This window comes from Argentina silus (genome assembly GCF_951799395.1).
Source record: "Argentina silus genome assembly, chromosome: 16".
Taxonomy (NCBI): Eukaryota; Metazoa; Chordata; class Actinopteri; order Argentiniformes; family Argentinidae; genus Argentina; species Argentina silus.
The window spans coordinates 18184610-18196634 of NC_139670.1; the positions used below are offsets into that span (position 1 = coordinate 18184610).

At 45.8% G+C, this 12025-nt stretch overlaps 1 protein-coding gene across 2 annotated transcripts in view; it reads right to left on the reverse strand.

The window, feature by feature from the left end:
* The window catches only part of exoc6 (exocyst complex component 6), a 36934-nt gene that overhangs the window by 13183 nt on the left and 11726 nt on the right, over positions 1–12025 (reverse strand). For both annotated transcript variants that reach the window (XM_083687183.1, XM_083687184.1), the window contains exons 5-17: positions 11601–11646; positions 10302–10506; positions 9711–9863; positions 8742–8810; positions 6849–6932; positions 6702–6748; positions 6324–6444; positions 4004–4075; positions 3679–3776; positions 3439–3544; positions 2762–2871; positions 638–749; positions 32–166 (exon numbers count right to left, since the gene is read on the reverse strand). In XM_083687183.1, the coding sequence (XP_083543309.1) occupies positions 32–166; positions 638–749; positions 2762–2871; positions 3439–3544; positions 3679–3776; positions 4004–4075; positions 6324–6444; positions 6702–6748; positions 6849–6932; positions 8742–8810; positions 9711–9863; positions 10302–10506; positions 11601–11646 (1358 nt within the window). The remainder of the gene's footprint in view (positions 1–31; positions 167–637; positions 750–2761; positions 2872–3438; positions 3545–3678; positions 3777–4003; positions 4076–6323; positions 6445–6701; positions 6749–6848; positions 6933–8741; positions 8811–9710; positions 9864–10301; positions 10507–11600; positions 11647–12025) is intronic.

Here is a 12025-nt window from a genome sequence, read left to right on the forward strand (position 1 = left end):
CAGGGTTCTAATGCATCAGTCGTTAACATACCTTGAAGGTGGAGAGGCCGTAGAGTCTGGTGGTGTGTACCGTCTCCGGGGAAACGTTGGTGATGTTGGTGATAAAGTCCTCGAGGTATTTACACGCTTGTTCCAGGTGGGTGGTGTTGATGATGATCTGGACCAGCTGAAACACATTCAGAAACAAGACATCCGGGGTCAAGATTAGGTCCTGTGTGGCTCACATGAAAAAACAATGGCGCCAGCAATGCTTAGGTTGTGGGTTTGATTCCTGCTGGGACCATATATACAATAATGCATGCACTCACTGCACTGTAAGTCGCTTTGGATATGCATCTGCTAAATGTCATTATATTAATAATCCAGAGAATTCTATGAGACATGCATAGTTTGGCAAGCCTCCATCAGAAGCATAACGTTGGTTTCTATGTTTTGGAACAGACTCAACTGATACCAATATTTGTTCGCTGATTTTTCGTATGCTACGAAGACTACAGTGCCACCATGTGGATTACGTGTGCTCCGCCGTTATTTTGATCAATGTCATAAGTGAACTCAATCTCTCAAAGTCATGGATTTTGAATCAAACAGCATTTGCTTTGGGGTTTTTGATGAGGTTCTGGTTATAATACTGTACCTCTGTCAGTCCTATATGGGGTTTCTTGATGAGGTTCTGCAAGCAGCCACTCAGCGTCCTTGTCAGCAGAAGGTTCGTGGATTTACGGAGCATGTCATCGATCTCTGTCGAGCTGGACACAATAGATCACACTTTTCGTGACACAAACCCACATTACAAAGTCAACATGATTCAGGGCAAATAAATGATATCATCCAATTAGATATTCGTTTAAAAAATAAATGAAATGAAAGGGTTGTTCTACATTTTCAAGAGCAGCACACAACAATTAACCTGTTAAACTATTAACCTTATAACCTCGTCAATTAAGTTAAGCCAATACTGCTTAACTACCTCAGACAATACACTGTTCTGTTTGTATTAGCAGAGTACTGCTGATGTCTATTGACTTTGCGGATAGAAGCTGTGCTATGTGAGGAGTTGATTGTTGATTGGGTGGGGGGGGGGGTCAGGTGAGCAAACACTCCAAAGAGAGTGGTCAAGAGGTCAGTCATTAACCCCACGTTTACCACGACAAAGAAACAATTAGTGCAAAGTGTGAAACTGGTCATTTGCACTGATTAACAGTGAGCTGGAGAGGGGGGGGCACAAACCCAAGCCAGCGTCAAAACAATCCTGAAGCTTTAAGGCTGTCCCAGCCCCTCTGTGTACTTTAGCTACGTGATTCTACAGTCCAACGCCCATGGGTCATACCGGCAGGATCTAATGATGCCCGGTGGTGGGGTGGGGGTAGAAGGAGTGTGTGAGATTAGATTAGATTAGATTAGATTCAACTTTATTGTCATTGTGCAGAGTACAAGTACAGAGACAACGAAATGCAGTTAGCGTCTAACCAGAAGTGCAAAAGAGCAGAAAAGTGCAGTGTGAACAGTATATACAGGTAGTGCAGTATATGCGCAGTATAGTAGTGCAGTATAGTATAAGTAGTGCAGTGTAAGCAGTATATGAATTAGCAGTAGCATTATAAAGCAGAATAAATAGAATGCAGTATGAACAGTGTAAGCAGCATATGAGCTGTATGGGCAATGCAGTATAAATGTATTAATAGTAACATTAGAGTAAATAGCAGAATAAATATGGAATGCCGTATGAACAGTATAAACAGGTATGTACAGATATGTGCAGTGTATTAACAGTAGTATTAAAAGAAAAATATAAGGATATGTGCATTATGAACAGTATAGACAGATTATGAACAGTATAGACAGATATGTACAGAAGAGCAGTGGTACGTAGTAAGAGCAGTGTGTACAAGTGAGGATACAGTATGTACAGTTTATAGGAATACTGTGAGATGTAGTAAGGGGCCCATATATGGGACCAAAAAGGATAATGGGTCTTCATAAAGCGGGGTGAAGTTGGGGGGAGGGGGGGGGTATGACTGCCAGAGAGCCAGAATAGTACATGAACATCAACATCAGTGGTGCCAGGCCTGACCCTGGGTTGCTACGTGGGAACAGTTGATGCGGTTATGTGATGTGGGCTCTTATGAAACTATGTTGTCTTATAGTGGGTCTATTATTATTGTGAGACTATGTCTCCCTTGTTGTTAGAGGTCCCGACCTATCAGAGCTGGGCCGGGTGGGCAGGAGAAGGCCCGGGGGCACACACAGGCAGCTGGGGGGCTGGTCCCTGGTTCCAGGACACGGCTGCTAGGCCTAGGTTGGGATAGTGGGTAAGCCCCCCGAGCCTCTGGGAAAGGATTTGGGGTCCCGAGGACTAGTACAACACAGACCCCTCCCCGCCCCCGTGATACTGCCTCAAATGCCACAGAGCTTAAAGAGAACAAATATTGGCAGAGAGGATGTAGGCAGCGGGGCATATGAAACCTGGGGTCTTGCCTGTGGAGGTTGAGACAGAGTTTTAGACGAGTGCTTCCCAGGGAGTTCCCATGTGGTCATTTGAGCCAACAGAGTGGTGAGAAGGAGAAGTGTTGACAAGTGTTGAGCTACCAGACAAAACCTTAGCACACCCGTGCAAAAAAAAAAGAAAAAAAGAAGAAACTTCCCAAGTCTGGACTCTGACATAAAATCCCCTACGGGGGACGAGACACCTGCAGCAGCTGATGTGGATGACTGTGTGTGGGAGGAATGTGGTAACGAGCTGTGAGGCAGAGCTGCTCACCTGCGATGAAGAGACTCTGAGAACTTAAGGCTGGCGTAGATGAACTCCTTCACCTGCGTGTAGATCTGAGGCACAGACTGAGACATGGGCAGCTTCTTTGGGAATTCTTGCTGTTGAATGACAATGAAAATGATCAAATAAAAAAAAAAAAACTAATTCTGGATCTAATTATCGCTAATTCTGGACATTACATTTTGAGTGCTGACTGCGTGGTTCATGATTTAATGTTAACGGTGTATTAACTCGTTAGACCACACAGTCCTTAGTTTAAGGCAGACAAAGTTTTGCTAAATAATCTTTTGCTCATGGGTGTGGGGAGGTGTGTCCCTGTCTGTCCAATCAGGTTGTTTCTTGACATTTCTATTTAGGGGACCCACCTAGCTCAGGAGCTCCCCCAGAGGTACAAAGTCAAATAGTTTAATCGTGATTATGAATTGTAATCATGTTTTGAGCCCAGGTGTGTGCAATAACTGTCTTGTAAGGCCATATGGGCGAGGCACTTGTAAATGGTGTAAGACACTGAAGTAAAAAGCACTCAATCAATCTACAAATCGGGATCAATCAAATAAACAAGATTATTGATAACTAACGTATCATCAAAAATCTTAAACATGAGAAGTGATAGGGTATGTGAAAGGATGTTGTATTCAGGTGGTGTTTCAGGAGTTTGGACAAACCTTTTCAATTTCGGCATCGTGGAAGGGGAATCTACTGACAACAAACTTGTACTCCTCCTCCGTTTCCACGGGAATGGGGCTGTAGTTGTCCAACTCAAAGATTTCCCTGGGAGAGATTCAAAACCATGAATGTTGTCCAAATGTGAAAACCACAACCATCTTTCCCAAAGCACTATGTGAGATATGTAGCATTGTTACGACTAACATTATCATTGGAGAACATGGGATCAGCTAAATCACCTGAACACTAGAGCCCATTTCTTCAGAAGCGTCTCGTTGTATTGGTCTCTGATCTCAAAGAGCAGGTCAAACAGTCTGTTGACAGGGAAGCCATAACCCTGGGGACAGAGAGAGAAGGGATCACACCACTAACTCACTCTAGTGATCATCAAAATCACACATCTCCACTTCTACCGTTGATGTTTCCTAACTACACACGGCATCAACTGTAGGACCGGCCACAATTGCAGCCAATAAAATGGAGAATAAAAAACTAAAAACACAGATTTGAACAGATTTGACATATGTATTTGACCCAGCTCTGACCAACGCCTGCTGAACATACCTGCAGTGTGTCTGCAAAGATGACGATCAGGTTTTTCAGCTCCAGCACCAGATCAGGATCACTGCAGTAGGACTGGGAATCAACCAAATTCACAATTCACAATCTGATACAGTACAGTCAACACACATCAATGACATTTGATTGATTTGTTTTTCGGTCATCAATCAATATAAGTGTAATCACAATACAATATACCCTTCTGATATTATGTAATTCTAGATTTGATGTGAACTACAGTGCCTTGCGTAAGTAATGGGACAGTGAAGCATTTTTCACACTCCAAAAGTTGATGGGACAGATTTATCAAATGTAAGCACTCATGTTCAGTATTCTTGACTGTTGAACATGCATTTAATTTCCTGATGATTTACATTTATGGCATTTAGCAAACGCCTTAAGTAAGTGAATCATCTATCCATCAGTATTCAATAAAGTAATCAATGCTCAGACCAGGGGCCATAGGCAGACACAATGCTAGAAGAAGGATTTTTAAAAATTATTATCAACAGGAGAGAAACTTGTACAGGGGGGTAGTGGGGGTGAAGAGGTCTTTAGGAGGGACCGTTAAGATGTAGCCCGAAGATGTAGCCTGGGTCTTCAATCTACAGCGGAAGATTGGTAGTGATGATAGGATTTTAGGCACAAAAAAAATGTGCTGGTCATTGGACCCTTCCAGAGCACTGAGTGACAGGAGTAGAGAGAGGGAACCTCCATGCGGTGATCCAGCCCCTCAGCAGACCCCTCTCTCTGGCTCACACACCCACATAAACACTCAGCCGTCATCACCTCAGGGCTCAGGCTCTCTGCATGTTAAACAAGGCCTGCCACACACACACACACACACACACGCACGTGCCTATGCACAGTTCTCTCTCTCTCTCACACATGCACACACACAAGCATAAACAGTTCTCACACATACACACACACACACACACACACACACACACAAGTATACGCACAGTTCTCACAAACACACACCACACACAATCCCAGCATGGTGGCCTACATCAAGGTAATTAACCAGATACATTATTAACCAGGTCAGAGTGACTTGGGCATCAATGAACCATGCCTTTTTTTCAGGCAACTACACAATCAGCTGCACCTTCCCTCAGTGTGTGTGTGTGTGTGTGTGTGTGTGTGTGTGTGAGGAGTTATAGAGGGCGTGCTGCTGTGGCCAGTGGAGAGGCTTTCTCTCTCTGCCTGCCTGTCTGTCTGTCTGGCGAGTGCTGATTTATGGCTCGCAGAACCTGCATGGTTCTGTCATTAAACATTTACATAGGGAGCCTGCCCTGCCTGCCTCTCTCTCACTGGTCGTGAGGGGTGCGTAAATCACCAGGCTAAACAAGCACAGGCCGGGGAAGTGACACGCAGCGGCAGTCCCTACACACACAACACACACACACACACACACACACACACACACACACACACACACACACACACACACACACACACACACACACACACACACACACACACACACACACACACACACACACACACCACAACCCATAATCACCCAAAGCAGAGCGACAAAGGCATTAAAACCACCCTCCTCGATTTCTCTGACATTAATCCTAGGGAAACTAATCCTAATCTGGCTCTTTGCAACCACAACAAAAAAAAAGAACAAAAAGAAATGAAGAAGAAGTTTGTCTTGGTGGTGGCTACTGGTGGTGGTGGAGTGGCCCTGGTTGGGGTGAGAGGTTTATTCTCCAAACAAGGCATTTGGAATGATAATTGGGCAAGCACTTCCTGGTGGGACCCTTTCAGCGACCCTCCATTCAATCTGATCTAATGAAGGGGTCAGCTGAGCCTAATGAGGACAGATTGCAACAATAACAGCAGATTAACTGTGAATATTCTAAGTGGCCCCGGAGCAAGGAGTGTGTTTGGATGGAAGGGTCCCAGTCAGTTGTAAATGGAGGAGAGAGAGGGGCTTATGCTAACGGGCCGCGGTCGGGGGGACTCACAGCCTGGGTCCGGGGGCAGACAAAGGACTGCCTGGGTCCGTGCGGCCCTCTCCCCGCGGCTGGAGGTCTTTCAATCACAAAGACACAAGCCTCGGCCCCACAGGACCCCCACCGCAGGGCTTGGTCCTGGGTCACACCCCCCGCTTCGATCCAGCTGTGTGTGTGTATGTGGGTATATGTGAGAAGAGTGTGTGCATGTGTGTGTGTGTGTGTGCGCGCGCATGTCTACTTACAACTGGTGCGTGTGTGTGTGTGTGTGTCTATATCTGTGTGTGTGTGTGTTTGTGTCTGTCTGTGTGTGTGTTTGTGTGTGTGTGTGTGTGTGTGTGTTATGTACTCACGGAGTGTGTGCGGAGCACAGCAATGATCTTGGACAGGGCCATGTTCCACAGCTCGTCGGTGAAGGCTCTGGTCACCAGTCCTTGTGTTGCATGAAGAATGTGATCCTCCACCACAAAGAACCTACAAGCAACACACACAGGTCAGGGCTGAAGTTGCATCATTGCATATTGTGATAAAGTGGAGAGAGTGTACATGACACACACATACACAGAGATACAGATACACACACAGATACACACACACACACACACACACACACACACACACACACACACACACACACACACACACACACACACACACACACACACACACAATTTCATTGTACAAAATAAAGCCATGTACAGTACAGCAGCCCAGTAGAATTGGGTATTTACCCCACGATCTGATTGAAGTACCTCCGGTACCCCTCCACAGTCTCGTGCTGTGGGACATAAACACACAGGACACACACATCAAGACGCTTCCCTTCTGAGAGCCCGCAGCCAGGACAGAGGATGAGGAGAGGTCTGTCCTGTACATACCATGTTAGACTGGGGCTGGAGCACCAAGCGGGCCTGTTTTTTCCTCTGCTTCCTGTAGTAGTTTTCAAAGGTTTCTCTGTCACCCTATCAACACACAGCGGGATAGAAAAAGAAAATAGGTTGCATTCAATTACGTTTCAGGGTGACCATTAAGTAGACATGGATGTTTCATCTTTCCACCACCTAAGACATGATATGAATCTTCTTTATTTGTAATTCAACTCCTATTTGTAGTTCATTGAGCAAATAAAGGTGAAAAGAAATAAGAATGTGGGGAGACATTAAAATGGCATCCGTCGGCACATTTAAAGACCCATACAGCGATACTACAGGGTGGAAAGTTGGAAAGTAGACCTTTTTAGCACTTTCCAAGCCAAACAAAGATGTAACAACACAGTTGTAGTCTGGTCCAAATTCAACAATGCCAGAGGCTGTCCTGTCGTCCCAGTCAAAACCATCAACGCGTGCAATTAAACTAATTACATTGAGCATCGTCGATTCGGCCTAAATCAAAGTTTTTCATATCCAAACAGATACCTGCTTTTAGACGTGGCCTCAGGGGGCCTGGGGAGAACGTGTCTGAGACAACTAAAGGAGATATTGTTATTGTAGTCTTTCATAACCTTGATGGAGTGATTCATGACTCCAGGCATCCTTGGAATTAAATGCTTCAGTAGAGTTGAGCAGACCTATTTTCATATGAGAAGTTTTATAATGGCATAGTCAGACTGGAATGAACTTCTACTGATAACCTAGTGAATGTGTGTTTTCACCACAGCTGTACACACTGGAAGGGTTTAAAACAGGTTCTGATCTACACTACCCCACTCTGTGTATCCTGTATGAGCTCTAGATGAGGAGAAGGAACAGCAAGTCGGTAACTGTGAAACAATATATGTGTGTGTGTGTGTATGTGTATGTGTATGTGTGTGTTTGTGTGTGTGTGTGTGTGTGTGTGTGTGTGTGTGTGTGTATGTGTGTGTGTGTGTGTGTGTTCCCCTGACTGTGTGATCTGAGTGAACTGTATGTGTGTGGTGCTTAGCCCCCCAGTCAGAAGTCCCTGTGCCCTCATTAAATAAGCCATTCAGGGGAGAACTCTCCATTGACTCATCCCGCTGCACCGCTGAATGAGCGGCAGTTTGGGCACAACATGAATGCCGCAGCTTAGCCCATTCTGTGTTTTTGTTTTACCGCGAAGAGGGGGCGAGAGGAGGGGAGGGGAGGGGGGGGTTACTGCTCGGTCAATCCTATTAAACGCCAGAGGCTTCGCACTGTTTAAGGGCACAAGGATTAGTTCACACACACAAGATGAGAGATGTTAGCCCCCCCCCCCCCCGAAGCAAAAAGACTAACAATCTCCCTCCCACCCCACCTCAATAGTTTTCGTATGGATTAATGCTGAAATAATAGCGGTAGCGTGCCAATGGAAACTTTGGGAATCCAGTGGTTACATCAGACCCCTGGTTGGTGTTGGGGTTGTATCACTTCATGCATGAAGTAAAGGGAAAACATGAGGGAGGTCTGCAGCACCGCAATGTTTAGGAACCAAAGTGAAATGACTACACAGGAACAGGTTAATGGTCTTCAGTTCCCCCGTGTCTGAGCCTAAGCTGTCTATGGATCATTTAAGAATGGCATTAAGCTGCCTATTGCCATTGTTTGTAAGCAAAGGCAGGACAACAATAGGCTTCTAGTTATTCAAGAAGAAGAGGATTAGGGTGTGATGTTAAGTGGCAGACTAACCCGACAAATCCTTACTAGAAATGATTGCTTGATTCAATAGTGCAATCGACCATGAAATATATATCCATCAGAAGAATAAATAAATAGTGTGACACAAAATACTTCATCCAAGCAGATTTCTATAAGTGGTGACAATTTATGGTGAGGTACCAGAATGGTGTAAATGTGAAGACATCGGTAGACGGGAGAGAAGTCCACCAGATCTTGGGCTGTTAAAACCTTGAAGGCAAAAGAAGGAATGAGTTAGTGACGGTGTCATTCACCACTTTCAACAGACGACAATACATCATAACAGTTACAACACAGCACCCAAAGAGGAGTTCCATCAGTCTGCCTCTTATTCAACATCCTTTAGCATACATCTAGAATGCTGACACCATCGAATTTGCTTATTCTTTCTTTATTCATACAGGTTGAGATCACCTGAATATTTGACAAGACCTATCCTGTGAAGTGTGGTCTAATAGGCCAACCGGACGGAAAAGTACCAAAATAATATGACCGCCTCCGTAATGCCTTCTCCTTCTCCTCCTCCTCCTCCAGAGGGCCCTACCAATCCCCTCCTCCTCCTCCAGAGGGCCCTAGCTAGTCTCCTCATCCTCCTCCTCCAGAGGAGCCTAGCTAGTCTCCTCATCCTCGTCCTCCAGAGGGCCCAAGCTAGTCTCCTCATCCTCCTCCAGAGGGCCCTAGCTAGTCTCCTCATCCTCCTCCTCCTCCAGAGGGCCCTAGCTAGTCTCCTCATCCTCCTCCTCCTCCAGAGAGCCCTAGCTAGCCTCCTCATCGTCCTCCTCCTCCTCCACCTCCAGAGGGCCGTAGCTAGTCCCCTCATCCTCTTCCTCCTCCTGAGGGCCCTACCAATCCCCTCCTCCTTCTCAAGAACGTCCTAGCTAGCCTCCTCATCCTTCTCCTCCAGAGCATCCTAGCTAGTCCCCTCATCCTCCTCATCCTCCAGAGCGACCTAGCTAGTCCCCTCATCCTCCTCCAGAGCGTCCTAGCTAGTCCCCTCATCCTCCTCCTCCTCCATAGTGTCCTAGCTAGTCTCCTCATCCTCCTCCAGAGCGACTTAGCTAGTCTCCTCATCCTCCTCCTCCTCCAGAGCGACCTAGCTAGTCCCCTCACCTCCTCGTCTGCCTCCTCCTCCTCCGCCCCCTCCTCTATGGCCAGGCCGTTGTGCTGGGTGGGGGTCCGGCCGTTCAGGGAGTACACGGGCTTGGCGTGGCCCATGCTGGCCTGCTTTTGCACCGCGCTGTTGAAGGTCCTGTGCTGCTGCGCCTGGTGAGAACAACGCTAAACAGATGAGTCCCGGTGGCCAACCACTGAGGTCAAACATGGACAGCATGCTCTACACCTCCTATTTCTATGCCCTACAGACAGACATACAGAGTGATAACGGGAAAGGATGGTAAGATCACTCGGACAGAGTTATAGAAAGAGATGGCACGGTAAGATCACTCCTACATAGAGTTATAGATAGAGATGGCACGGTAAGATCACTCTTACACAGAGTGATGGAGGGGGGGTAGAGAGAGAGAAATAGAGAGATGGTTAGATACATAGAGCGGTAGAGAGAGGGGGAGAGGGAGAGGGAGAGAGAGAGAGAGAGAAACCTGAACGATATGGAGAAATCACAGTCAGCACTAAATAGCTTCCTATTACTACTACATCATCCAATCCCATCCCTGGGCGGGCTTCCATACTGGTATCTCAGACCTGTTTCATGGCAGTCTCGCCGATCTTGTCCGAGTGCTTCCTGATGCTCTCGAGGAAGTCCTTCAGGTCGGACATGGAGATCTCCTTGATCTCCTCCCTCAGTCTGGGTAGGTTCTCCGCCATGATTTGGCAGAAGCGGTAGTGGCTGACTCGCGGGATGTAGATGTTCTCCAGCTGCTCCATGGTCTTCAACGCAGCATAGTATCTATAGCACAGCATCAGAAGAACACAGCTGATGAAGATAGAACCATTCAAAGATCACAAGGAAGCACATTTCTGGTGATGGAGGGTTGTGTTCCTGGAAACACTCAATGTGGTCTTTGTTAAAGGGGCAATCTGGCATTCAAACAACAACAAAGCGGTCTACCTTGCTAGTCAGCTGAGGGATGGGGCTGGAGAAATATAACCACTCTTAAAATGGGATGTACCAATCTCAGATTGCCCCTTTAAGTAGTGTATTGAGAGGATTAATGATAAGTGAAGAACGGCATCATTAAAATGTAATTGACTGCACATGTACAGTACAGTTACGGTCGATTGGTTGAGTCAGTGTGGCAGGACTAGATGGCCTTGTTGTTTACCGTGTGGCACAACTTCAATCAAACATGCATCCTTTATGAAGAAACACAGAGTTATGCTATCACCAGCGCTGCCTGCAAACCATCTCTAATGGTTTGAAGATCACAAGAGATAGAATCCAACTGGATCTCATCACATTTATGATGTGTCCAAGTGTGTATCTGTTTACGTGCATCATGGTGGAAGCATACATTTGAGTGTGTGTACGTGTGTTTGTGCACGCATGCATGCATACGTGTGTGTGTGTGTGCTACATGTGTGTGAACTCTGTGAACTCTGTGAACTCTGAGAATCCCAGTCTGATTAGGCCATGGCCTGGCCTCGGTCATTAGCGCTCTGTGCTCGGAAGTGAGGAGACACACAGGAGATTTACTGGGGAGAAGGGAACTGTACTAATTGCCTTCATTTGGATGAAGGCTGTGACAGCCTCTGTTGTGTGGGGCCGTGCTGTGAAGAAGGGCACACACAAGGTCAATTGTCCTGCGTTTGAATGGCCAACCCTTTCACGATGTATTATGATTGATTAAGCAGACATTCAGAGACAAGGAAGGGTCATTATTTTCAGGTTCAAAGTGAATTTTGCGTCCCCTCTCCCAATCTAGGATATCAACATTACTTGGGAGAAATGTCATGAATATGCTACTAAAGCATATCTAATGAGAGTATGTATTTGTTGTTACACACGGCGGCCCGAGGAAAGGGAGAGAATACAACGGATACCTTTTGGATTCAAGCTGCTCCTTCAGTTTGCTGTACATCTCTAGAACTGTAAAAGAAGATAGGGGAGAGAGGGAGTGAGAGTTAGACTTTCTGGCACCAAACGATATGCAGCTAAATTTGACGTTCATTCACACTAATTACTGGCAAATATCTTGTAAACAAAAGTACAAATCAGCATAATCATTGTCTGTACAATAATGAGGGTTGCAATTGTGAATATTGGAGACTACTTTAAAGCCACAAACCATAATTAGTTAAGCTGTTTTTTTATATACTGTATAAATACATTATATATACCCATTGATTCTTCAAGAAATTTACTTATAGATGCCTTAATGAGCTTAATACAACTGTCTTACCCCATATGTAGGCCATATAAATCAAAATATCTGTGTTTTACTCCAATGTTAACAAACAACAGGAAC